Source organism: Pelodiscus sinensis, chromosome 9 (genome assembly GCF_052426305.1).
Source record: "Pelodiscus sinensis isolate ZL-2025 chromosome 9, ASM5242630v1, whole genome shotgun sequence".
Lineage (NCBI taxonomy): Eukaryota > Metazoa > Chordata > Testudines > Trionychidae > Pelodiscus > Pelodiscus sinensis.
Genome location: NC_143060.1, coordinates 31,512,304 through 31,540,215, shown reverse-complemented (window position 1 = coordinate 31,540,215; position 27,912 = coordinate 31,512,304). Strand labels below are relative to the sequence as shown.

Sequence of the window (27,912 nt, the reverse complement as noted above, 5' to 3'; positions counted from 1 at the left end):
TGCTTTGTCTTTGAAATGCTGCTCCCATTTAAGTGGAGGATAAACTCCCATTGAGTTCAATGGGTTCGAGATCAGGATCATTCCCCATGTCTATTAGCTGTGGCTTTCTTTTTTGTCATAGACAGTTTCCTTCATTAAAATTTTTGCCAGGGCAGAAAAAAAATAGATGTGCTGCTCAGTAAATTGTGAAATATTTGCATTTTGAGGCCAGCCCCACAACCATTGCTCCTCCTCTGACATTAAGATGACACATTTTATAGAGCGGCAGCTGCTGTAGCTGGTATTACTCTTCTCAGCCATCTAAGACTTGGAGGTAACAATGGAGCGGCCACCAGTGTTTCAGCAGCGAGTAAGTTTTAACAAGAGATATGAATTTTATCTCAAAGCAATAAGATACAGTGATGTTAAATGTTAAGGAATATTTTTGTGTTCACCTATTTATTTTAAAGCTGTCAAATCAGTCTAGCAGAGATCACTGGGAATTAAATATGACCTATTTAGCATCTAAAACCGAGTGGAAAAGAAGGTGTCCTTTTGGAGGGTAAGATGAAATAAGGTACAACTTCTAAGTCAAGGAGTTTGTAAGATAATTTTGATTTTTTATCTGTAAACTAAAAAAGCCACCTCATGTAAACAAAGGCATTTGCCAATAACACCCAAATGAAAGAATGTGAAGAATCCAACTTGCTTGTTATTTCTGCTTGTTATTTATTTTGTGCATTTTTCTCAGCTTGGACAATGGAAATGAATGAAGTTACTTTCATTTTCAGGCTCTGTGCTGTAATGTTTGGATTGCAAATGCTGCTGGGAAATTATTAGTTTAAAATCAGCTGTTGTCATTGGGATGTTTATAAAACCATTCTGCTGGTTTAAGCATATTCATTAATCTTTTAAGTTCACTTTTCACCGATGCTTGCAGATACAGAAAAAATTTGGAGGGCTAAATGGTTTCATCTCTATCTCAATTTATTTTTCCTCACTGTGTAGGTATAGTTTTTTCCTTACAGATTCATTTTCTCTGATCTTACATTTTTTACGTGTATTTATTTCTGTATTTAGTTCTGTGTTAAATTTATTCTCTTTTTCAAAGACACTCAAGTGGAGATGTCTGGGTTCTGTCCCTGAATCTGTTTGTAACCAGGACAAATTTACTTCATTTTATGCCTTTCATTGTAATCTCATTCTACCTGAGTTACCCCATTTTTAAAATAGAGGGATTGGGGGAATGATGCTTAATCACCTTTGTAAAGCACATTGTGTTACACAGAAGGGAAGTGTGATAAACAGCAAGAGCAAATTGTTTCTCTTTTTTTTCTATTCTGCCCACAGTCTCTAACCTCTCCCACCTCCCTCCACCTCTAGGATTCTCTGTACATCTTCTGCCCATCTGTACTCCAACTCCTAAAGCACTTTCTCTCTCCATTTTCTATTTTCTCAAGGCCCTGTTCCCCTATTTCTTCCTTCCGTCCTCTTTCCCCACCACTAAGGGCCTCCCCCCCATCTTGTCCTCCCCTCCCCCCCACATCTTGGGTTTTCTGTTCTCACATTGTCCTTCTATCCTCAGTGTCTCCCTCACCTCCATTCCCTGCCTTCACTGCTACTTGCCCATTCACTTCTGTGTCCTATAACTTCATTTCTTTCCTCTTGTTTCTTTCTCTCTCTCAGTCAGTTGTTTTCTCTCTTCCTGCCTTGGGGCCTTTGTTTCCCTGACTTGCTCTCTCCTCTTCCAGTTGTCACCACCAGAGTTCTCCTCTTCATTTCCATTTTCCTAATCCCTTGTCTTCTTGCACAGGTGACTGCAGCAAAAAGGGGAAGCAGGGCCCTCTGGCAGCTGGGAACAATTGTAGTAATTGCTCTCCCCTGTACATAGTGACCCCTGCAGGGACAGAGCAGAACTGCATTTATACACTGTACCATGCTCTCTCTCTCTCTGCCCTCTACCCAGGGGTGGATGAGGGTTTTGCGGGGCCCGCCTTTGACACAGCGCATGTGCCATGGTGCCACTGCACATGCACAGGGCCTCGAAGTGCCGGGCCCGGGTCAGCTGCCCCGCTCGCCCTGCCCTATATCTGCCACTTCCTCTACCTCACCATTCAAGTGCTAAAACAAAATGGTCCATTTCTCAATCCTTGAAGATCCCATTTGCTTTCAGAGTGAGGGTGATCATATGGATTGGAAAGTGTGCAGGTGCGAGGGGAAAGATACAAATCTCACCTGAACTCTGCATGCCAGTTACTGGGCCTGTATGACAGAGAAGGACAAGATTCCTGGGCAGAGGAAACTTTAAATTTATTCTGATCCAATCTAGGCATTTCTAATGCACCGATACCAGGGTACCTGAGCACAGATCCTGAGAACAATCAGACCAATGCATGAGCACATCTATTTGCAAAGCTATGTGGAAGAGATATAAATATTAACTTACAACACAGAGAAGGGTGGCACCAGAGAGGTGTGTGAAACAAACTCTGGGTTTAAATACCCCAACAACAATCTGAGGTTTTTGAAATGCAAGTTATCAAAGGATCAGCCTGGGATGGAGGCCAAGTTGGAGTTTAAGAAAGGAATGTCTCTTCAAATGAGTTGCATCACACTTCAGTGAAGTTTCAGTACTGTAAAAGGTCTCCTACACAACTTAAAACTCAAACAACACCCCCTCTTCTCACATATCTCAATTCGCTTCTCCAATTTGGATTCCTACTGCTGTGAATTATTGTTGGACCAATCACATACAAATTTGAATGGTCCTGGACTCAGAGAGGATCGTATTCTGCTCTTATAAGGCTGCACAGTTTGAATATTGTTCTAGCACTACAAAGTGGTCAGTCGGAAGGAAGAACATTCCTTACTTTTACTTATCTTTCGCAGGTCTCAGAATCTTCCCTAAACATCTCTTGTGCAAATCTAAGATCAGCAAAATTTTAAAGCCAATGAAGTAATACTAAAATCAATAGAAGTCACTGACATCACTTACATTATGCATCAGTCTTTTCTCAATAATATTCTCTTATATAATTTTCAATATTTTACTAACTCATTCTTAAAAATAATTAACATATCAAATATACCTCATAAAATATACTTCATATATTTAAATATAAGTACAGAAAGAGTTTTGTTCTTAGTGAATGGATTAAAAGCTATGGAAAATATATATACTGAACAATGCATCCTATTTAAAATGAAAAGGGTATAAAATGTAGCTTATCTATAGCTGTCACTTTTTAAATGTCTTTGGTTGATCCTTGAGCAGATATGTAGTATGTTGCAAAAGGATCTGAGGATGGATTGTTGAGAAACTGGAAGGACCAATTTCTTTATCCATTCTGACCTTGAAGATACAGGTTACTGTGTTTAAAACATATTGAACCTAGTGTATAATCTGGGTATTTATAAAATACCTAATCATTGAGGTATCCAAGTCATGACATTCCAACATAGGATCACAGTATATTGAATGGAATCTGCTCTTTAGTCTAGATTTTGCCACACTTTTCCTTGTGTTTTTAGTTTATTTTTTAACTTCTCTGTTTGTCATTTTCTATCTGTATCTGTGGAGTTCGGTTGTTAGCTCTGTTGTTATGGAAAGATTGTGTTGAAAACATGCCGTCAACACAGTCATGCTTACACTGATTTCTTTCAGTGAGGCATCTCACAGATCATGGCAGACAGCTAACAATGCTGGACCTCCAGCTCTGGCATGTTTCATCACGGACGCAGATGGCTTCATGCCTTAGAATGCAATTAGGGGGCTGAGTAGAGGTATTTTTTCTCAATACTTGAAAATAAAGGAATAATCCTATACACACAATAGTTCATATAAACTAATATATGGGTGTAGGAGTTTCTTGGGATAATTATGGAATGTCATAAGACTCCAGTGATGTGATCCTAATATTTAAAGAAAGGGCTACCACAAAGTTGTTTTTTCCCTCCTTGTTTAAACATTGGGATTTAAGTGTGTATCCTTGAGGAGAATACAAAGGCAAAAGAATTAACATTTATTTGTCTCTTCAAAAATAATCCTCTCTCACTGTAACCCCAGTCAAGCAGAGTGGAACCCATTACTTGGTAATGGAGGAGGTTGAGAAGAAGGTGTGCACTATGAGGTGACTTTACATTTCCTATTATTATGAGTTTGTATCGGGCATGGTGGGGCAGATCCTCAGCAGGTGTAAACTGTCATAGCAGTTCACCCCAACTAAGGAACTGCCTTATTGTGTCTGATTTTTACATCTTCTGCTCCCTTTGCAAACAGCTTTAGTTTATTTTAATTTCCCCATTTTGTCTGAGTGGGACAGTGCCCCAGTGCCAGAACAGCCATTGGGGAGTCTCCTGCAGACACACCTGGTCACCAAGGAGAAGGGGGCTTTAGGGTTTCCAGAAGAGGGGTTAGACAATTAGCTCTCCCTCCCCCCACCCTCCCCGGCCATGGTTCTGAAGCAGGAGCCTTCTTGGAGCAGCAGCCTCATCTTAAATGGATCCTCAAGCACAAAAAAGATCTTACTGGGTTTCTTCTCTAGAGCAGAACTTTCACTTCAGAGCACTGGAAGAGGTAGGCAGCAGAAGCAGAATAAAATTGGGATAAAAAAATCACTAGATCAGCAGATATCTTTGCATTCAAGTGTTAAACTTCTTGACAGAGTGGTAGATTTTAAAAGAAAAATGTACGTGTAATTTTTAAAAAAATGTAGTTATTTTAAATGTAGATGGCTGATAATATGTACTTGCTTTCTGAATAAATGAAGTGCAACTTAAGTTTCACTCTGGTTGCCTAAGATCCCATCCTTTTAAAAGATCCATAGAATTTTTCTTATGGATGATATTACTCTTTAGGAAAATGAAGAGACTGAGATATCTATCGTTTCTTAATGCTTGCCCATTTTATGTTGATAGTAGATACTTTTCCTTTGTCATGAAAATATACACAATGAAAGCAAAACCCAATTAAGCTACTTCAAATCAAAGTGAACCAGAATTGTAGCTGCACCTGTTTCTATACCACAAAAATGTGTGATACATAAACCAAGCATACACATAATCGTATTGCTGCAACACTCACCCTTTCTTTGTCACCCTTTCTTTGTCACCCTTTCTTTGTCACCATTACTCATCGTGTCATATCTAAAATATACATTATAAACCCCATAGGGATAGGGGCTGTGTCTTATATGTCTTCCGGGAAGCATCTTATACTTTTGAGTGTCATTATTATAAGCTTATGAAGAACAAATTAAAATTTACCCTTTGAGTGTCTTGTTGCAAAGACTAACTTTTGGGGTAAACGGTCAGACAACAGTTCAAGTGGTAGTGTGAATCCTGGTTGCTGAACACTATGACACAGCATCTGAAACAGGAGGCATCTGAAACAAGAGGTACAAGCTGAGCATCAGAGCGATCAGTTTGGTAGAGAAGCTCCATCTGCTGACACCTAGCCAGAGTAGGTGTGTCTACTATGTAAATATGGTCTGCTCCTGAAGTCTTTTCCCCCAGGTCATCACCAGATGTCTGGGGAGAGCACATTCAGACCCTGCTTACATTCTCCCCACAGCTGAGAATTTGTCATCCTGGCCAGTTGCACTCCATGTTATATCAGGCCCACTAGTTCTCCTCATAGGGTCTCAAGAAACCTTCTATTGTTGCCATAAGCCCATGAGCTAAGTGTATCAGTTCTTCATTAGCCTCTCCAGGAGCACCATAAATTAGCCTGTTTACTGGTCAGATAACCCTGTCATGCCTATTGAGAATGGGCGTTCCTGGGACTGGGGGATTGATTCTTTTTGGGCAAAGGCCATGCCTCTCCTTTTCTAGTACCAGAGGGTCTAGTACCACCCAGGCACCTTCCACCTGTTTGCCCTCACTGTTGGACAACCTACCTGGGTTATCTGATTCCTCTCTCTCTCCAAAGATGTCTGGAAGCACTGACTGGACATACTTCTTACTCCAGGTTGGTGTCATTAGTGACATGTATTTGCCAGCAATGGGCCTAAAGCATCCGTTGTACAATTTAGGAATGAAGAAGTGGAGCTTTCACAGACTTCAGCAGATTGAAGCCAGAAGCTGATCTCCATTCTAGGACATACCATAGCAGTGTTCTCCTCTTCAGACTCACTTTCAGATGCATTGGGTAGTGGTAGGTTAGCCCCAGGGACTCACTACTAGTGCTGGAAGATGGCTTTGGTCCAACACCTTTTTGTCACCCAGGTCCCATGTCATGGCCTATTTTGTAGGTGGGTGATTATTAATTATCTCACTGGTAGTAAGAATTTCCTTGTACTGTCTTTAATTGCACTAGTACCATCTCAGGTTGGATTTTTGTAGACTGGCAAATCTCCCAAATTTTTAACCCTCAGGTAAAGTAAATTCCTGCTTTCAAATACCTTGTATTTGCCAGCAACTGCCAAATTTTGCAACAGATCTCTGTTTTATGGCTGGAGTTCCTGAGAACTCACCCTAACATCATACTAGTGCTTTTTACTGTGAATTCTTGCGGGCTGCAGCCATGTCTAAGGCCTTGTCTCCACTCCACATAAGATTGCTGCTGCTGTGATCGATTTTCTGGAGTTTGATTTAGCAAGTCTAGTGAAGACGTTCTTAATCGAATTCAGTGGGCACCTCCATAGGTGTCCAGTACTCCTGTTTTTGCAAGGAGTAAGGGAAGCCAATGGGAGTGTTTGCGCCCATTGGCCTCCCACTGTGGAGATACTGCCAAGGGCGCTTTTTCCGGAGGATCGGGGCCAAGTGTAGACGCTCTTTTCCAGCTTTTCTAAAAGCCGGAAAAAAGCGGCGGACATTTTTATTTAAATGCCGCGGGGGATATTTAAATCCCCCGCGGATTTCCCTACTACGATGGCTGAAATTAACATGCCCCTTCCGGAAAAGGGGCCAATGTAGACGAGCCCAGACTGTTTAATCTTCAAACTGTAATATTCTGTATTGTCATCAGTCGTTCATTGACATGGATATCCCTGATGAACTAAACATCAATATATGTTTCCATAAATACGTGCCCACATGGTTGTTTGGACTACTTTCTTTGAGTACTTTATTGCAGACAGCTGTGCATTAATTATTATTTATGTATATTATTTTAAACTCCCAAGCATCCACACAGAATGAGATCTGATTGTTCTAGATGTTACAAACCCTGCTCCAATGAGCTTTCAACCTAAGTATAAAAAAGATAAAACAAGTAAGTGTGACAGAAAAAACAGAAGAGGTGGGCAGAGCAGGGGGAGGAATTAAGTTATCAGAGCTGAATGACTGCTTTAGTCTTTAGCTCTGTGTTGAAGCTGGCATAATTAGCAGACATCATTGTTTCCTAGAGCCCCACAAATCCCCTCAAACCTCTCTTAATTCTCAGATGGGTACTTCACATAAAGACACTATCTGAGGATGAAGTTGTGGTAGAGGAATTCACAAGACAGCAAACCTGCAAAGCAGATTGAGTTGAAGAAATCCAAGATGGTGGCAGCTGAAGAAGTGGGCTGTGCCCACGAGAGCTCATGATACCATTTACATGTTTTGTTAATCTATAAAGTGCTACCAGACCATTTGTTGTTTTTTAAGTTTATCCTGTACAGACTAACTTGGCTACCCCCTAAAGCTAGAAGAAAGTGATCACCAAAAATAGGAATTAATAGAGCCAAGAAAAAAAATTTATAAGAAGATGGAAATCAAAGAGGAAGTCAAGTAATAAGATAACTAGAAACAAAGTTGAGTGTCCTCTTTGCTTATGAAGTACTCTGGACCACTCACTGAGGATATTATTTAAATATCAGGCTATATTGGGGAATGGAAATAAGAACTGCAAATACATGCTTGCTGTATGATTTAGAAGGAAGAGAGGGATGTAACTGCATGCTAAAATCAAACTTTCCCACACACTGAAACTTTCCATATTGCTTGTCAACATGCCTCATCATGGATATATCGAGAAGGTGGTTCAGTTTCAGTGTCCCATCAATTCTTGGCATTGAGCTGATACTGGCAAGGAAGGGGGTCAGCTCGTGCCATGGGCCTAAGACTGAAATAATAATGAAGGCTCCCAGTTTTCCTACATTCAACCATGTTTCCTAGCAGGGAAGATCCACTCTTACAATAGCTCACTGTAACCTGGTTGCTGCCAATGTTGCTATAATGGCACCTGATGCATGGAGCTTGCCATAAGAACACAGCTAGCATGCTCACTTTCATAATAAGAAATTAGTGCTTTGTAAAGCAATGATCGTTTGCAGTAGTCAAAATGCAATGATATACATACTTACAAAGAAATCCAATCCATTTTCAATAATCTACATTTCACTCTTCAGACATATAGTTGAAAGGCTACAACTAAAGAAAAGATGAAAACATTGATTGATGTGCATTACAGTTTTCTGATTCACCTTTTTAATGCTTTAACATTCCAAAATGTCTCTGTTTATGTTCTTAATCTACTCTTGGTTGCCATCTTAATTTCTGCTGGAAGTTTCAGTTGCACACAGGTACAATGGCGGAACTAAGTAACAGCAAAGCATAGCAACTCTAAAGACTGGGCAGTCATTTGGAATTTGTCAGCTGCACAGAATGAGCAAGTACCAGATTTTAAATGAGAAGTTGTTTTCAAAAGTGCATTTCTCTTGCCTTGTTCAGTTTTATCCCTTTCAGCTATCACCACAATGATCTGCAATAATAACTGTGGGTATGTCTACACTACCCCGCTAGTTCGAACTAGCGGGGTAATGTATGCATACCGCACTTGCTAATGAAGCCCGGGATTTGAATTTCCCGGGCTTCATTAGCATAAGCGGGGAGCCGCCATTTTTAAATCCCCGCTGCTTCGAACCCCGTGTAGCGCGGCTACACGGGGCTCGAACTAGGTAGTTCGGACTAGGGTCCTATTCCGAACTACCGTTACTCCTCGTGAAACGAGGTGTACCGGTAGTTCGGAATAGGCACCCTAGTCCGAACTACCTAGTTCGAGCCCCGTGTAGCCGCGCCACACGGGGTTCGAAGCAGCAGGGATTTTAAAATGGCGGCTCCCCGCTTATGCTAATGAAGCCCGGGAAATTCAAATCCCGGGCTTCATTAGCAAGTGCGGTATGCATACATTACCCTCCTAGTTCGAACTAGGAGGGTAGTGTAGACATACCCTGTCTGTGATACCACAGAGCAAATCAAAGCAATCATGACAGAGCTGAACAGTTTGAATAGACATAGAAAAATTAAGGCAATGAGGAATGTTTCATATACAATGAAAGCCAGTGCTGTAAGGTACTGCTTGCCCTTCACTGCCATTTCTACTGTGCAGTTTAGTTGTAGCCATGTTGGGATTGGGATAGTAGACAGAAAAGGTGGCTGATGTAATTTCTTTTGTTAGACCTAGTTCTCTTGGTGCTGGTTGAGAGTCCCTCACAATATGTGCTAAATTAGAGGTTGGCAGCCTACAACCTGTGTGCCATAAGTGGCATGTGAGCCGACTTAGAGTGGCACGTGGCAAGAGCTCAACCGCCCCCTCCCCCATGCGTATGGAGGCTGTATGTTGGATGGCAGCTGATCTAATGTCTCTGGCCGGGGCCAAAGCATCAGGTAGCAGTGGCCCTAGCCGGGAACTGCCAAGCAGGAGCTTCCCTGCCTGTGGTGTGCCAGGCCCCACAGAGCTGGAGCAGCCCACTGACCATAAGTAGTCAGTATCACCCAGGAAGGGTGATGTTAACCATCCATATTCGTATTTTGAATAGGAATTTAATAGTTGGGCTTTATTGTTTTTTATTGATTTTGTATGCGTGTGCGCGCATGCTAGGTTGGTTTTTGTTTTTAAACCATCTAGCTGGTAGCCTTTTTAGAGCCTTTAAAAGATTTTAAGTAAGAATTATTTTATATATTTTATAGGAATACCTATAATTATTTTTATTTTCATGATAATTGTTATTGTTTTAGTTGCTTTACTATTGACTAAGGGATTTAGGGTGTTTATTTTGGGTTTCTCTTTTTATTTTTACTTATTTTATGTTTAATATTAATCACTTCACATAAAAAAAAGTGAAACTGTGAAAGCATCACAGGAAAAGCTGGAGAGGAGCCCAGGATAGGAGACCAGGCGGGGCGCATGGTGAAGAGAGCCTATCCTCCCACCTTCCAGGAAAGCGGCGTGGCCCAGGGTAGGAGGGTTAAATCTTGGCATGCCACTTCAGAAAGGTTGCTGACCCCTCTGCTAAACAATCCACATTGCATTTTACTGTTTGGAGTTCATTTCTCAGACCTGAAGAAGAGCTCTATGTGGCTCAAAAGTATGTCTCATCAACAGAAGCTGGTCCAATAAAAGATATTACTTCACCCACTTTGTTTCTTTAATGACTTCCATGGAGTTCAGGTTGGTGAGTACAGTAGCTTGAAATATGTCACTGAAACATCTTTTTGGCAACAAAAAGCATTCGTTTGACAAAATGGCATTTTTTTGAGAGAAAATTTCAGTTTTCATGATTTTTTTCTGGTTTTCATAAAATCCCCAAACTCAGATTTTTTTATTTATGTATTCATTTGTGGGAGGGAGGTATTGTGTTTGTGTGATAATTTTTTGACCACTGGGAACTTCAGTTTTCTGTCAAAAACATGAAAACTTATGCCACAATCACATTTTTCAATTTTGTTAAATTTTGTCATGGCAATGAAAATATATTGCTGAACTGCTTCAGTTCTGAGCAGTTTTGAGAGCCTTAAACTTTGTGAGAGCTTAATCTCACAATCCTCTGAGCAGCTGTTGGGAGGTGTTAAACACCTTCCACTCCCATAACACTACTTAATGATAATAAATGCTGCTGCTCTTCTTTGTAGGATTGGGCTCTTATACACACAAGTCAAGAACAGAAAGTCTTCAGGTTTTCTGTTCTACTTTAATTCACTTATTACTACTTATCAGGGTTCTGGAACCATTTTTATAGAGAAAGTGCTGAAAGCCATTGAACCAAACTATAAACTCTGTTTATAATGGATACCACTTCCAGCCAGCGGGTGCTGCAGCACTTCCTCCACTCCCTGTGCTCCTTAGTTCTAGCACCTATGCTGTTTATTTTTCATTTAAAAATCTTATTTTCAAACTCATTTCACTGAGGACTAGACAAAGCTACATAGAGTGCAGTTTTGCATTTGACACCACCTGGAGTGCAGAACTCTCCCCATTGTTAGGCCCTCAAATCTCTGGTCTACACTAGGGAATTATTTTGAAATAACCCCCCTTATTTTGAAATATTAAATGAAGCATCCACACTACCCTCTCGTTATTTTGAAATAACGGGCTGGTTATTTCAAAATTTGTACTCCCTAAAATTTGCTTTTCTTGAGGAATAATGTTTATTTCTAAATAGTGTTAGGCTACATCTACATTGGCAAGATTTTGCGCAAATACTTTTAACGCACGAGTTTTTGCGTTAAAGTATTTGCGCAAGAGAATGTCTACACTGGCATGTGCTTTTGTGCAAGAGATGTGCTTTTGCGCAAAAGCATCCGTGCCAGTGTAGATGTTCTCTTGCGCAAGAAAGCTCTGAAGGCCATTTTAGCCATCGGGCTTTCTTGCGCAAGGAATTCATGTTGCCTGTCTACACTGGCCTCTTGCGCAAGAACAGTTGCACAAGAGGGCTTATTCCTGAGCAGGAGCATCATAGTTCTTGCTCAAGAAGCACTGATTTCACACATTAGAACGTCAGTGTTCTTATGCAAGAACTCCCCGCCAGTGTAGACAGGCAGCAAGTTTTTGCGCAAAAGCGGGTGCTTTTGAGCAAAATCATGCCAATGTAGACACAGCCTTAGTGTTATTGCTCTACTGCTGCTATTTCAAAATAACTACTCCCCAGAGTAATTCAAAGTAATTACTCCCCAGTGCTGCAGATAAGCCAGTCATCTGAAGAAATGGGCTGTGCCAATGAAAATTCATAATACCATCTACGTGTTTTGTTAGTCTTTAAACAACCATTTGTTGTTTTTAATAATAATTATAATATGTTCTTTTACATACTTAGTTGGGTTGCTACTAGAAATTTTAGTAGGTACTGCAAGTCATAAACATATTTTAAAAGGTAACTGGGGAAAAGTGCCAACTAGAAAACAGTGAACTAAGTTAAAGAAAACCCATGTAGAAGAAATAAATGGAATCTCCATCACTAGAAATATTTAAGAGCAGGTGGGATAGACATCTATCAGGGATGATCTAGATGGTGCTTGATCCTGCTGTGAGGGCAAGGGATTGGATTTGATGATCTTTTGAGATCCCTTCCAGTTCTAGTATTCTCTGATTCTAGGATTCTAAATGGGTTCCAAGAACTAGTAGCTTTGAAATAACGCAGCACCCTAGTATTTCTGCTTATATTTTGTTATTTTACAAATATGGGAAGAGGTTTAAAAGGATCTTGACTACTTTTGGCTGGTTGAATTAATGAATTTCCAAGGACAAACCAGAAAATGTTAGTGCAGAGCTGAGCCAATGTTGTGGCTTGGCTTTCCAACATGAGAGACAGATTATTGTATTATATCTCATCTACAGGGAAACAAATCCAGAATCACTCCAGCAAATTCTGTGAAGTCACATAGTTCTGTTTCAGACAGGAATATGTTAATGTGAAATAGGTACCTTTTAGTTCATGCTAGCAACTCAAACCCCAATATTGCACATGAAGGAGCCATGTAGAGAAGCCCTCAGATTTGCAATCTGGAGTCCTAATTATTCAGACATTGGAGCAATGTGCTAAGAGAGACATAATATCTCTTTTGTCTCTATAATAGAGTCCTCATGGGGCTGTGTGGCCTAGTGGTCAAAATCCAACCAGTAGTGGAAGCAATGGTAAAGGAGACAGGGCCTGCCCAGTCATTGCATTCTAGGGCACCAGGAGGGCAAACAACATTTGACTTCCCAGGGTGCTCTCTGAGATACCCTTCCTGTATCACTTCATCCCAGTACTTTACTCTCTCAGTTTCCTGCCCCAGATAAGCTAAAAAGGGGAAAAAAACTAAACCAAACCCCACATATAGCCCTATTCCGTTAGTGGGACTTTTTTGGCATGTCTGTAAGGAGCCTTCCAGGTAGGTCTGTCTTCCTTCACAGCTTCCCCGTCCTGAGTTGGTATGTTCCTTTTTCAGTCCTGTTGCTGGTTGGTGCATGAAAGGCTGGAGGGGCAGGGCTATCTGAGCCCAATACTCTCCTTAAACCCTTCCAGGCCAGTGGGGTTTGTACACTCCATCACAGTCTGACTGTTTCCTTGTTCTCCCCCATTTGCTGTATTAATTGACTGTTTTTTTTCTTTTAGTTCACACTAAATTGTAAGTTCTTTGGGGGTAGGGGTTGTCTTTTTCCCCCCACAATGGTCGCTATAATGAGATTCTGTTCTATGAGTGAGGATTCTGGGCCCTATCATAGTAGTAGTAATCAAATAAAATAATAATAATTAATAATGGGCTTCACTCAGCAGTGTTGTAATCCACCTTTTATGTTGGTATAACTCCACTGATTTCAGCTTACCACTGATTTCTGTGGAATCACAGACTATATATATGAGGAACAACACAGTGGTGCATCAGACCCAACATCTGTAGTGGCATATTATATTTCCCTTTTTCAAACAACATTTGTTCCATACTATAGACCATTTACCTTTGATGTTTGTATAGTGCCCAGCACAAGAGAGTCCACTGTAGTTGAAGTCTTTAGGCATTACTGCAATATAAATGTTAAATACCACTAATAATAGTATCTCCTTAAAATGGTTTCTTTCTTCCTGCCAATATTTCACACCTTCACCATTACCTCACTTGTTTTAAGTACCACAGGTAACCACAAAAATAAAAATAATTGATAAAGAAATAGGTGTTTGATCCTGCTCAGCCAGGCTCTGGCTTCCACTGTAACTCCATTGAATAACAAAATGTATTTGTTCTTACTGCAGTATGAAGATCTGGAAATCTTAAATTCTGAGTATGGAAAGAACATGATTAAGCTTCTTCGTATCAGAAGAGATAGCAAGCAGCACCACATTAAAGAAGTGGAGGCCTGTGTACATATTAGACTGGATTCTGTCAATGAATACGTGCATGGAGACAATTCTGCTGTTATCCCTACTGACACCATAAAGAACATCGTCATTGCTTTGGCAAAATGCAATGGGGTATTCTTTTAAACTATTCTATTGCCCACTTTCTTTCATTTGTTTTTCTTCCTCTGTCTGCTTTCTAGTTTGGCACTGCAGTTCCTCTCAAGATTTTAAATTGTGTCTTTCCTTTTTCCAGTACTTCTGTTTTATATAGAACATACACTCTCTCATCTACTATTTGGTGCCCAAATTTGAATAATCTATATTTTATATATTGAAGACACTTTTAGGCTTGGCTGGCTGACCTCTTTTATAATGAATGCTTTTTGCATTTGATCAGGCCAGATCCCCCATGTCTGATACCCCTAAACTTCGGAAAAGTATGAATGAAATTCTGGATATAGATATTGGAATTTGGACCCCTCTTTAGTTTTCTGAAGTATTTTGTCTGATAAATTTAGCCAGTGCTATCCTCACACCTGTCTTCAGGTACCTTTGTGTAGTATTGCTGGTACACTCTTTAATAAAATAATAATAAATTAAATAATAATAATATCTAGCTCTTATATAGCACTTTCCATCAGTAGATCTTAAAGTGCTTTATAAAGAAGGAAAGTATCATTACCCTCAGTTTAGTTCCATCAGTTAGTCTTTAAGCACCCTAATTCTATATAGCCTAATTATGTCATAGTGTGTACCATATTCTCAATCTAATTAATGAAAACCCATCTTTAGTCTTTGTCCTTCTTTAATTCTTATTATTCAAATCAGACCACCCACCCAGAGTGTTTTGACATTAGATCTTCTGAGAGTCAGGATCCTGTAGTGACTTTTTTCAATCCCATGCCTCTAGCTTGCTTTGCCCTTTCCTGGGTGTGAATACTCCTTTAGGTAAGGCATAAGGGATCTCTGATAAAATATGACTTTTAGTTCCTATTGCAAATTAGAATGCAATAGGAGCTGCCTAGGTGCTAGACAGACATTATCTTTAGAAACCCAGAATTGAATGGCATTCATATCGGCCACAAAACTGATTCACGTGTACTGTGATCTGATCCTGTATGTCAATATACATTACATAATGGGTGCCCTCTAAGGTGCTATTTGTTTTCTTAGATTGACACTATAGAACAATTTGCCCTGGATATCTGCAATCACTTCATGTCATCATTTTCTCATGTGGTGTACATCAAAACTTATATTCAAGAGCTACCATGGCGACGTCTACAACAGGTATATAAAAATACTACCACAATGCAGTACATATACCCTTGAAGCTCTGAACTCTGGGTGTCCTTAATCTGGGAACACCTGTGATATGAACAGGAAGCTTCTCTGTGTGCTGACACTCTCCCTTCTCCCAGCTTGGGGAAGGGCAGCGCATCTAGGCACTTCACCTGCAGTGTCTGGGAGTGGCACAGGTTTAGAGCCACATGTGCACCTGGGAGCAGGGAGCCAGGTAAGTGTCCATCCCCATCCCTCTCATACTCCACCTCATAGTGCCCTTCGTGGCCTGGCAAAATCTTTAATTCAGCATACCCTGTTTCCCAGCATTGCTGGATTAAAGAGGTTCAAGTGTATTCTGGATAATTGTTTCTCTCAGTTCATTTTTTTTAAAGTTATACTACAGTGCACTGAAGTTTTACTTACAAGTGTGTTTTAAATCTGTAGAAAGGCATTCCCCATGTCCACTCCTTTATCTTTGTTCCTGAAGGAATTCGCTTTTGTGAAGTCGAACAGAGTCCGAATGGTGAGTAAATAATTTATAATTTTTCAGCAGCGTTGTTGCTTCTTCCTCAATGTCTCTATTGATTAAAAACAGACAAGTTTAAGGAGAACAGCAGGAGCTAAAGGGCTTAGGACATTATCAAGGATTCCTAAAACAAAGGAAGCAGCACATATAAAAGGTTTTACTGTGGATCTGATCTTGTGTCCTTGTTCACAGAATCATGGGTGAGCAAATAATGGGGCACTCAGATTTATATTTCTAAACACGTAATAATTACAATTGTTCACAAAACACTAATACTTCACAGGACTTAACTGTCTTCTGAAAATGGGCTGCTTAAACTAATATATTGTTAATACTAAAAGTTTGACTATTAGTATTACTCCCACAGTCATTGATTTCAGGGGAGACAAAACAGCGGTCCCTCCCTGGAGCTGCCAGCAGGGGATAAACTCTGTCTCCCTCTGGAGACACAAATGTTGGAAAGCAGGCAGCTAGTGGGTTCCCCATCTTCCCAGGGCAGTGGAGTTGGGCTCCAGCCCTGGGGAGGCAGGCAACATACTCCGGCCATGGGGATGTAGGCTCTGGCTGCATGACAAGGGCATCAGGCTCTGTCCACAGGCCTGGGGTGCCAACTTTGTAATCACAAAAAACCCCAGACATCTTTGCCCCACCCTACCCCCTGATGCAAGGCCCCACCTTGACTTCCCATTACCTGAGGCCCCACCCCCTTAACTGAAGACCCTCTTTATCGGTGGCTATGTCCCCCATCCCCACTTACTTCATCCTCCTCTCTTCATTGTGCTCTCTCACTTGGCCTGCAGAAACCTCTGGGCTGAGGACTAATAGAGGAGGAAAAGGGCCAGCTGAGGGAGCAGCTAAGGCTCTAGAGCTGGCTAACCTGCAACCCAACTCCAGGGAAGACAGCTGGTATCTCCTGTATACTGGAGTGACCATCTGAAGCACAGCTCCAGTTCAAGGAAGGGGACTTGGGGAATGAGGCAGGAGTGTGCCTTGAACAGGGACAAGAGCTGACCAGAACTCTTATATGAGCCCAAAGTAGAGTGACCTGGGTAGCCAAGTAAAGTAAATTAAAATATTGTAGAAAGATTTATCAGACCCCACTAAGGGGGTACATGTTTTGAACCAATATAAGTCTGGCTAATTGATTGAAAGAACCTGAGAAGGTGCTGAGTGCATTGTACATACAGAACAACAAAGGGGCATGCTAGAACTGAGCACCCCATGAGAATTTGCACAATTCCCCTCCCCCCCCAATCATGTACTAGAACTCACCAAAATGACATACCTTCAATTTTCAGTCTCTCTATCATGCAGCTCTTTAATATTTTTTCTGGATTTCCTGCCAAAGAGAGTTCAACCATTTCCTTTTTTATTGAAAGATAATTTTCTTTGCCTTTAATTTGCCTCCTACATGCATATTAATCAGACTTTGAAATGTACTTTAAGCAACTATTGCAGCGGTTTCCAACCTTTTCCAGATGGGGACCCATTTTGACAATTCAGGGAGACTTGGTGACCCAAGGCAATTCAAAAACAGGGGAAGAGAGGGGGCAGAGCCACCTGGGGAGACATTTGGTGACCCTTTTGAAATGTAATGGCGACCCATATTTGGGTCCCGACCCATAGGTTGAGAAACCCTGAACTATTGCATTCTATCATTTCACTTCTGCTAGTTAGAAGAGCTCTGTGAGACTTCATTTAATAAGCATATTTCATTATCAACACATTGAATGTTAAAAAGCACAGAGCTTTTGTGATCCAAACAAAGTAATTATTATTTTAATTGGTTCAACATTTAACAACTGAAAAGAAAGAACGGATATTGAACATAGTAATAGCACATTGCATCGGATTTCAGACAATATTGTAATAACGAGCTCAAAATGACAGATATTATGAAAAGTCACTGAGAAAGAATAAAAATAGACCTCATGATTAGAATGGGCAAGAAATTGTTTTTATACAAAAATGTCGAATTTTAAACAGCCCTCCAAAATAGTAACAACCTCTCAAAAAGCCCCAACATACAATAAAGTACTTGTATTTTTCTGCAAAAACGGTGCAATAAAATCTCAGTGTTTTATCTGGTGCATAGTTTTCATGAAAAATATTTTGCTGAAAACCCAATTAGCTGTTAAAAACCATTTTGATGGAAAACTTTCCATCAGCACTATTCAAATGTCACTTTTACACAATAATTTTTCAGCGTGTAAGTAACCTTCAAATACTATACCCCGCTGCCATTGCGCTGACCTATCCAGTCCTACCAGCAGAAAGAAATTTATCCTTATCTGGTTTAGAACAACAGACTCTCTTTTGGACCAAAACCACTTTGAGAAAGCTACTAACTGGCCTTTCCAGTATGTTTAATTTACCAGTGCTACAGCCACGGAGACTCATGGTTCCCATTGACTCTGGTTTGCCATTTGCAGCCAAGGGGAGCTGTGGGAAGTGGTGTGGCCGGGCTGCTGCTTCCTGTGGCTTCCCTTGGCTACAAATGGCGAACTAGAGCCTATGGGAGCCCCAAGGCTCTGTTGCCACGGTGCCGATAAATTAAACATATCGGCACGGCCAGTTAACAGCTATCTCAACGTGGTTTTTCAGACCACTTTGAGAAACACTGATCTAGTCTGATCTTCTGCACTCTGTAGGTCCATCGTATCTCACTCTCCCATTCCTGTAGCAGACCCATAACCTCTGAGTTATTGAAGTCCTGACAATTTGATTTAAAGACTCCAAGTTATTTTTATTTATTTATGTGTTTAAAATATTTTTACCCTGCCTCTCTATTTAAAATATTTGAGGTGGCTTACAAAAATGTTAAAACACAATAAATATACATATATAAAAGTAAAATACAAAACCCCAAAGGGGGGGAACATAAAACACCTCTAGAGGAGGGACACTCCCCCCCCCCCCAATAAAAGCATGGATAAAAAGGGTGGCCTTAGCCTGGTGCCAAAACAGTGCCAACACTGGCATCAGGTGAATGTCCCGGGAAAGAGAATTCCATAGCCTAGCAAAGACTGAGAAGGCCCTTCTCTGTGTAGATGTCAACTTTATCTCTATAAGTGGAGGACCATGGAGCAGAACCTCCCCAGCCGACCTCAATCCCTGGGTGAGTTTGTATAGGAAGAGATGGTCCTTCAAATACCCCGGTCCCAACCCATTTAGGGTTTTATAAGTCATAACCAAAACCTTGAATTGTGCTTGGAAACATACCTGAAGCTGGTGAAGCTGCCTAAGCACTAGCATAATGTGCTCTGTATAACGAGTATTAGTTAACACTCAAGGAGCTGCATTCTGGACCAGTTGAAGCTTCCAAAGACTCTTCAAAGGCAGCCCCACATAAGGGCATTACAATAGTCCAATCAGGCATCAATCACTGTAGCCAAGTCATTCTTATTCAGGAAGGCTTGCAGCTGGCGGATCATCCAAAGCTGCCCAAAAGCACTCATGACTAGTGAGAAAATCTGATTTTCAATGTTAAAAAAGGGTCGAGGAGGAATCCCAAGCTGCTTATCTGTTCTTTCAGGGGAGTGTGACCCCATCCAGAACATCACATTCCCGGACAGATGGCTTCCTGATCCACAAGACCTTGTCTTATCTGGATTCAGCTTCAGCCTATTCAATCTCATCCAGGTCATCACTGTGTCTAGATACTGGTTCAGATTGATCGCTGCCATACCTGTACCCGACGTCACAGAGAAATAGAGTTGGGTGTCATCTGCATATTGATGGCACCATCCCCTAAATCTCCTTACGACCTCTCCCAGTGGTTTCATGTAAATGTTAAACAGCACAGGGGACAAGATGTTGTGGGACCCCGTACGTAGCACAATTACCATGTGGTCAAGCAGCAGCCCCCAAACTCCACCTTCTGGAATGTCCTGACAGGTAGGACTGGAACCACTGCAAAACAGTGCCTCCAATACCCAGCTCCATCAGGTGCTCCAGAAGGATATCATGATCGATGGTACTGAAAGCCACTGAGAGGTCCAAGAGAATCAACAGGGATGCACTCCCCCATCTGTCTCTTGGCGTAGGTCATTTACCAAGGCAACCAAGGTGGTTTCTGTTCCAAAACTAGGCCTGAAGCCAGACTGAAATGGATCTAGATAATCTGTTTCTTCCAAGAAAGCTTGGAGTTGCAACACCACCACCCGCTCAAGTACCTTGCCCAAGAAAAGAATATTAGTGACTAGAAGATAGGTATTCACATTGCATGGGTCCAGGGTAGGCTTCTTAAGGAACTGTTTTATCACCGCCTCTTTCAAGTTGGCAGGAACTGTCCCAGACCGAAAAGACGCATTAATAATCTTCTGGATCCAACCAGTCATCCCTTCTTGGCTCGATTTAATAAGCCATAAAGGGCAAGGGTTCGGCGAGCACATGGTCGGTCGCACTCCTCCAAGCACCCTGTTCACATCCTCAGTCTGCAAAAGCTGAAACTGATCCAAAGAAAAATAACGCATTCCATACAACCGCTACAGAGTATCCATCATTTACTCTAGTTGAAACTAACAAGAGACCTTGTGCCCCCTACAGCAGAGGAAGATGAACAGCCTTTCCTCCCCCCATATACAATATCTTTGCCAATCTAACCTGGGAAAAATTCCTTCCTGACTCCAAACACAATGGTCAGTTAGACCCTGAGTATGTGAAGACCTGGGAAAGAATTATCTGTAGTAGTTCAGAGCCCTCTAGCATCCCATATCTGGCCATTGGAGATATTTGCTAATAGCAGTTACAAATGGCCTATATGCTGTTGCATGCAATGTCATCATACCTTTCCTCCCTGTACTTACCAAAGGCAGTCTGAAAACAAGTTAGGTTTTTTTTGCCCTCGTTACTCCCCTGGGAAAGCTCTGAAGATTAGAAACCATCAAATCTCAAGCCTAAAATTTTCTTGTCCGATTTATATGGATTGCACCAATACTGGTCCTTCACTTGAATAACTCATCTCCCTCCCTGGTGTTTATCCCGCTCATGTATTTAGAGAGCAATCATATCTCCCTTCATTCTTTGTTTTGTTTAGCTCCTTAAGTTTCCTCACATTCAAAAGAACTTCCAAATAAAAAGTCAAGAAATCTTCTGGCTGGTATTGAGAAAGCTACGATCCTCTTACAGACTTTAATGTCATTTGGAACAGGAGGGTGTTTCTGATCTTTTGAAGATGGCTCTCAGCTACCTAAGGCTATGTCTAAACTGCAGAGTTTTTCAGGATACTCTGCCACGTCTAGGGATCGTGTCCACTGGTTTCAGAAAAGTTTCCGAAAAAGCAAGCGCGTTCTTTCGGCATCCCTGTATTCCTCATTTTAGAGACAAGCCAAATGTTGGAAAAGTCTCTGCTGAAAAAACAAGCAGAAAAAGATCCCCCTGCAGTGTAGACGTAGCCTAAGTGTGTGCAGAAAATAGCTTGTAACAATACTGATGTATCACACAAATAAAACCACTGCAGCTTGGAGTGAATGCTGTATGGCTATGGAACTGACCTTGCTGGGGTGAATGCTGAATGGCTATGCAACTGACTGCCACAGAGCTTCCATCTGCCTGCATGAATAGGAGCTCACCGTTTCCTTCTGATATGTTTGGATCACAGGTCGTCCAGTTATTTTCTCTGGAATTAAAGATTTGAAACTTAAGAAAACAGGACTGTCTGGATTTGAAGGTTTCCACAGGGACAAATACACCACACTTCCCGAGACCACTGACAGAGTTTTAAGCGCAGAACTGTTCTGCAAGTGGTGCTATGACGAGTGTCAAGATATTGACTTTGACTGCATATGGTATGTACTGAAGTGAATTGTATCTGCTGGTAAATGTATTATTCTAGACTTCTTCTAAAAACAAAGAATCTTCCACATGCTGTAGGCACTGCACAAACTGTGCCCTAAAAGCAACCCCAGTTTGCTTTTTGTAATCATTAAAACTATTTATTTAAAATCTCTGGGTCTGATTTTCACAGTCGCCAAGCACCCACAGCTCCCTTTGACTTCAGCTGAAGTTGTGAGTGTTCAGTACTTCTGTAAATAACACTGTGATACACATTGTCAGTTTTGTAACCTGGCATTACTCCTGATTGATCTGGGTAGTTCATATTTAGTACAGAGAAACTCCACAACATCTGAAGTTGTACCAAATCTGTTACATAACTTAAGTAAAAAGATTATTTGCAGAAATGTAGGATTGGAGTTAGACCGAGGAGAGGTTGGGGAAAGTGGCAGGGGAGTAGGCGTCATATAAACCCTGTGCTATATAGTAATATTAGATCTTTACTTTCATGCAATATTTTTAAGGGATATTGTTCACCAGAGTGTCCTTGAAGCATTTGCTGGGCCACCTGAATGTGGCGAATACTCACCCTCTTACCAGAAGACTGTCAATGATATCCAGATGCTCATCCTGGCAAGAGTTCCACAGGTATCTCCTTCACCATTTGATATTTAGCTCATAAAATAAATACAATTGTGAAATCCACTGAGAAGTTCAAGCTGAGCCAATGTGAGTTACATGTTAATTGGTCTAGAGAAACTAAGGAAAATATGAAACGCCTGAAGATCAAGCCAGTCATTTTGGAAAACTGAGAATGCTCACAAAATGCCAACCCAGTGAGGTGTAGACAACTTTCCGTGAAGGTAATGGGAGGGAAGGGCACTCAGCACTACACAGGGGTAGACTCAGAAAGAAAAGGAAAGAATGCTATGGATTAATGTTCCAGTGTTTCTAAAATGGGTCTCGTTTATCCTCTGTGCCCACCCTTCTTTTGTGATTGATCAACTCTTTTTATTTATAACTAAAGGAAAATGTATCATATTGTCATGATTAAAGTATGACAAACTATGGACACCTATTTTATGGTTTCAGCTCAAGGAGGTTGAAATCATCTTGAACAACATTCATTATTATGACTCAGACCTGAAGAAACTGGGATTGTCCAGTGAAAAGGAGGTGAGGAGATGCTTAAAATATAAAACCTACCTAGGGGACTGGTGTGGTTGGGCACAATCCAATGTCTGAAAGTTGAAGCTAGATGAATTCAAACTAGAAATAAGGTGCACATTTTTAACAACAAGAGAAATTAACCACAGGAACAATTCATCAAGCGTTATGGTGGATTCTCTGTTGTGGACAATTGTTAAATCAATATTGGATTTTTTTTAAATCTGCTCTAGGAATTCTTTTGGGAAAGTGCTACAGCTTGTGTTACAGAAGGAGGCCAGACCTTGGTCCTTATCTCCATGGTCCCTTCTGGTTTGGTATCTATGAAACTATTCTAGAACCCCTCAGCTGCCAGAACTCCCCTCTGAGATTTTGTTGCAGGTAAAAAGAAGTGAGAACTGGGTGCAACTCATGAACTTTGTGGAGTGTAAGGGTGCAAGATAGTGTAAAACATTTACACACCTTTTCCTCTGTGGCTCTTTGTATTGCCCAGTGCAGCTGAGGAGCCAACCTGAAAAAGTAACACTCATACAAATCTAGTATACGTGAGAAGATTATCAGGCTATTTGATTTTATGATTGCCACTTTTGATAGATGAATGAATTAGTTTCTCCTTGTTCTCTTGTTATCTCCTGGTCTGGATCCCCTTCCATCACTACTCTTAGCCTTTGAATAGCCAATATAGATTTGTTCCTGCTCTCATTTAATCTGTGGCAAATTTCCTACTGACTTCTGCAAAAGGAGGAATGTGTCCCTGTGGGGTTGATATTATGAGGTGTTGAGTGCTGTTAGGTTCTATGAATATTGATTTTAGTTCTATAATACCTCTGAGGTTAATGGATACGCTAGCTAGAGAAAAGTTATTTATGTGTATATAATTTATATTCAGGTGATGATTCCGGTGGAGACTCCCTATGGTTCCTGTACGTGCATACTCCGTAGGAAGAAGTGCTTAGAAGAACAAGCCTAAGATACAAGAGATGAGAAGCAGTGTCAGTGAATTGGATGGACGTTTCAACAGGGGATACCCTAAACATTTGGGCTCCACTCAGACATACAGGATTAATTTACCATGTGGCTTTCTTTACAAAATGTATCCATTCCATTCATTGACTCTTGTCTATTGTTTGATTTTTGCCTTCACAAATTAGAAAATGAGTTTTTGAAAGGAGCCTGGGGAATTCAGATTTCCAAATCCCATTGGATCTCAGTAGGATTTGTGCACATAATTCGCTTGGGTGCCTTTGAAAATCCCAGCAAGAAATATTAAAAGCGGGGTCATTAGACGAACTATTTTGAGGTGTATGATAGAAGTTTCAGTTAATCAGTTAATCTCTATAATGTGCTTTGCTCATTTAAAATCCTAAAGAGGCTCTATAAACTATTATTATTTATTAATGTTTGTGCATTAATTTATTGTATTATATTAATTATAAAATTAATTTATAATCATGAAAGAAAACCTGTAGGTGGAACTGGCATGACTTCAATTGATTACACTAATTTACACAGCTGAGTATCTGGTCCCATACTGTAAATTTAAAAAGGCAAAATTTTTACTTGTATTTCCACTGTAAATTAAATTGAACCTAGCTTGCTTCATCAAGGAAATGAAGAAATAAAGCAAAATTCTATCTACCTAGAGATCGTCTTTACAATATTAATAGTTCTGAAATTGACTAATACATGTGCTGATTATAGCAGGGGTGGGAAAATACCTACTCATGAGCTATATCCAGTCCATCAGGGTGAGCTCCTGGCAGGTGTGCACCACTATATTTACCCGCACCTTTGAAGGTACAGACTATGACAACTCCCACTGGCAATGGATTACTGTTTCCAGCCAATGGGTACTGTGGGAAGCAGTGTCCTGGTTTGCAGCCAATAAGAGCTGTTATCTAGTACCTGTGGAGGCACCACTGTTTTTTTGCCTACACCAGATTATACAGCTGCCACATTATTCCTAAACAAATAAACAGCGGTGGGGATTTTGCAGGTGTATAATTGCTTTTGTGTTAACTATTGAAAATATTTAAAGATATCGGGCTATCGTCTGTGGGGTTCTTGAAATCTTCTTAATTTCATTTGTTGTTACTTTTGAGTAGGCAGGAGCAGGAGTCAACACAAGAAGGGTACGTCTACACAGCAGCATTATTTTGAAATAATTGACGTTATTCTGAAATAATATAGTGCGCATCCCCACAGTAAGCCTTCATTTCAAAATAATGTTGAGCTGAAGGACTTCTTACTTTGACTTATGGTAACTCTCATTTAATGAGGAGTAAGGGAAGTCGAAGGAAGAGTGTTCTTTCTTTGACTTCCTGCTATGTAGACAATGCCAAGAGCCGAATTAAACTATTTCAACTTAAGGTACACAATGGACATAGCTGGAGTTGAGTAGCTTAATTTGACTTTAGACCTGCTGTGTAGATGTACCCGAAGTGAGCTATTGCTTTATTGGGAAAAAATAGGTAGACAAACCTACTTTACTTACAACTTGTTTAAAATATTTGGTCACAAAAGGCCATAGCTTTGGGCAAAGATATTAAATAGCAAAATCAGATAATCTTATTCCTATATGCTCACAACCTGCAGCTAACACATGCGCAACAAATCCAGTGATTCTGAAAGTTCTATTTTTAGTTTCCAAGGGCAGGATTTTAAAAGCACTTAAATGCCATTTAAATTCAATGGGACTTTTGCCTAAATCACTTAGGCATGCTTGAAAAATCTCACCCCAGAAGACTGCACTCAGTTATACTCCTCACTCAGTTCATTTAGACTTATTTTGCCCTACTGGATCTGATCATATGCTTTGAATAGCACTATAAATTGAGGACCACATCTTGTATGGGTGCTTGGAAAACCGGGTGATTGCAACATAGGAGCACCTCACGCTCTTTCTTACACAAAAGAATTCATCTAGTTGCTTTAAATGCCACAAGAAATCAGAGGACAGCTATTTCACATCAACATGTGTTACCTCATTAAAGACAGTAGGACAAATTACACTTACAGATGAATTGGTTTCATATGTGCTTTTGTTTGCCTGAACTGCTCACTAGTTGACCTGTTAGCTTGGTATATAGTATTTTTAACTTGGTGTTGTTTTATTCCTTTCTTCTTTCTCTGAAGTTTATTTTATTACACTTGAGAATTTCAGATCATTACTATTCTTCTACATTATAATTTAATGACTGCATGGGCTTTTGGTGTATCTATGTAACTTTTAATGGGAAAATAAAAAGCAAAGTTAAAAAAGTTGTCTATTTGCCATTTATTGAATGAGAGGTGAGGGCACATGGATCTGATTAAAACAAATGCATACTATATAACCATAGAATCATAGAACTGAAAGGGAGTCTAATCTCTTGCATTCATGGCAGGAGCAACACTATACCATCCCTGATAGGTGTTTATCTAATCTGTTCTTAAATATCTCCAGTGATGGTGATTCCACAATCTCTCAAGGCAATTTATTCCAATGGTTAAACACGCTTACAGTTAGAAAGTTTTTATTAATGTCCAACCTAAATCTCCCTTGCTGCAATTTAAACTCATTGCTTCTTGTTCTATCATCAGCGGTTAAGGAGAATAATTTTTCACTCTCCTCCTTGTAACAAACTTTTAAGTATTTGAAAACTGTTATATCCCCTCTGAGTCTTCTCTTTTCCAGTTTAAACAAACCCAGTTCTTTCAATGTTTCCTCATAGGTCATATTTTCTAGACCTTTCATCATTTTCTGTTGCTCTTCTCTGCACTTTTTCCAATTTGTCCACATCTTTCCTGAAATGTGGCACCCAGAACTGGATGCAGTACTCCAGTTGAGGCTTAATAATATTACTTACATTAATTTTAGACCATTCTTAAAAAAATGATTCCACCCCTTCTATTGAAGTCAAAAAGCTGCGGAGTCCTCTGAACATTTCATTACTACCTCTTCCTAGGTTAAGCAGATTATTTATTATCTGTGGACAGCCTGCTCATTGCTGTTAGACCAACTTAATGGGAGAAATAATGTAGGAAGAAGACAACAAAATCCTGATTCAGACTTTCCTTTGTTTCTGAATATACATCATTACTCATGCTATACAGTGTCTCCAGAACCTGTAGGAGTACATCTACACAGTACCATTATTTTGGAATAATTGACATTATTTTGAGAAAAAGTATGCATCTACACGCAAGCAATTATTTCAACATACCTGTAGCCCCCACTATCTATATAGTCCTAGCAATGGGGCAGGAAGGTCTCACTGCAAACCCCATTAGCCATTGCTCAAGCTCCAAGTACAACCAACTTCATATGTGCACTGGCAGATTTTGTTAACTGAGCTAACAAATATGAAAGAGATTAAATACATTTTCAAGTATGTACAATTGCTGTTGGTAAATTGACCATCTCACAATGCAGAATGCTATACTCTACATAGCTAAGTACGATGTCAGGAAATTTTTTTCTTTCTAAAGAAAATATAATGCATTACCTTTGTAACCCCCTTTTTCCTCCCTGGGTTACTGGGGAGCAGGTCACACTCAACAGATGTGCCTGGGCGCCTGGTGTTTTAACCCAAAAGAGATCCTGAGCACCCCAGTGGTGATGGTGTTTAGTTGGGGAAAGCCCTACCCATCCCCTTGCTGGCAATGAATGTAAAATGGCGGTGCCTCCACCTGGCTGGCCTTGTACACACTCACTGGTGTGCCTTGAGAGCCTCCAGGAACATAGTCATTCCAGCTATAATATGGATCCAAAACAACAACTACAAATCATATACATCTAATAGAATACTTTAAAATAAACAATCTTTACGTAACTTAAACAGGGATTAACAGAATTAGAAATGAATAGTATTAACAAAACACATAACAATAATTGATGCTTATATAGCTAGAAAACAGTGACCCCACCCCAGAGTGTGCACACCCTTAGACTCAGTCCCAGACTTGCTTGCGTTGGCGCGCTGATGTTGCAGCTGTAGTGAGGATTTGGTCCAGGCTAAACAGCAGCTCTGTCCCAGGCAGCACTTTTCCAACAGGGCCGAAACTTACTGCCTCATGCTGTGCCTATCGGAAGCAGCCTGCGAACTCCCAGTTCCAACAGGCATCTAGTAGCTGCATCCAACAGCCCCTGCACTGCGTCAATGTCCTTGGCAGCAGCCT

At 40.5% G+C, this 27,912-nt stretch overlaps 1 protein-coding gene across 1 annotated transcript; it reads left to right on the top strand.

The window, feature by feature from the left end:
- Nucleotides 1-261: 261 nt before the first annotated feature.
- On the top strand, nt 262-24,727 carry LOC102453497 (uricase-like). The gene is made up of 8 exons (XM_006120287.5): nt 262-349; nt 13,914-14,132; nt 15,174-15,290; nt 15,729-15,807; nt 21,413-21,599; nt 22,110-22,233; nt 22,678-22,761; nt 23,642-24,727. Exons 1-8 carry the CDS (start codon nt 320-322, stop codon nt 23,720-23,722), a joined length of 921 nt encoding a protein of 306 aa, XP_006120349.3. The 5' UTR covers nt 262-319; the 3' UTR covers nt 23,723-24,727.
- The last annotated feature ends 3,185 nt before the right edge of the window (nt 24,728-27,912 follow it).

Coding starts and splice junctions, on each gene's coding strand:
- LOC102453497 (XM_006120287.5), top strand. CDS start 320: ATGGAGCGGCCACCAGTGTTTCAGCAGCGA. Junction 15,808..21,412: donor AGTCGAACAGAGTCCGAATG/GTGAGTAAATAA, acceptor TTTGGATCACAG/GTCGTCCAGTTATTTTCTCT. Junction 21,600..22,109: donor ATTGACTTTGACTGCATATG/GTATGTACTGAA, acceptor AATATTTTTAAG/GGATATTGTTCACCAGAGTG.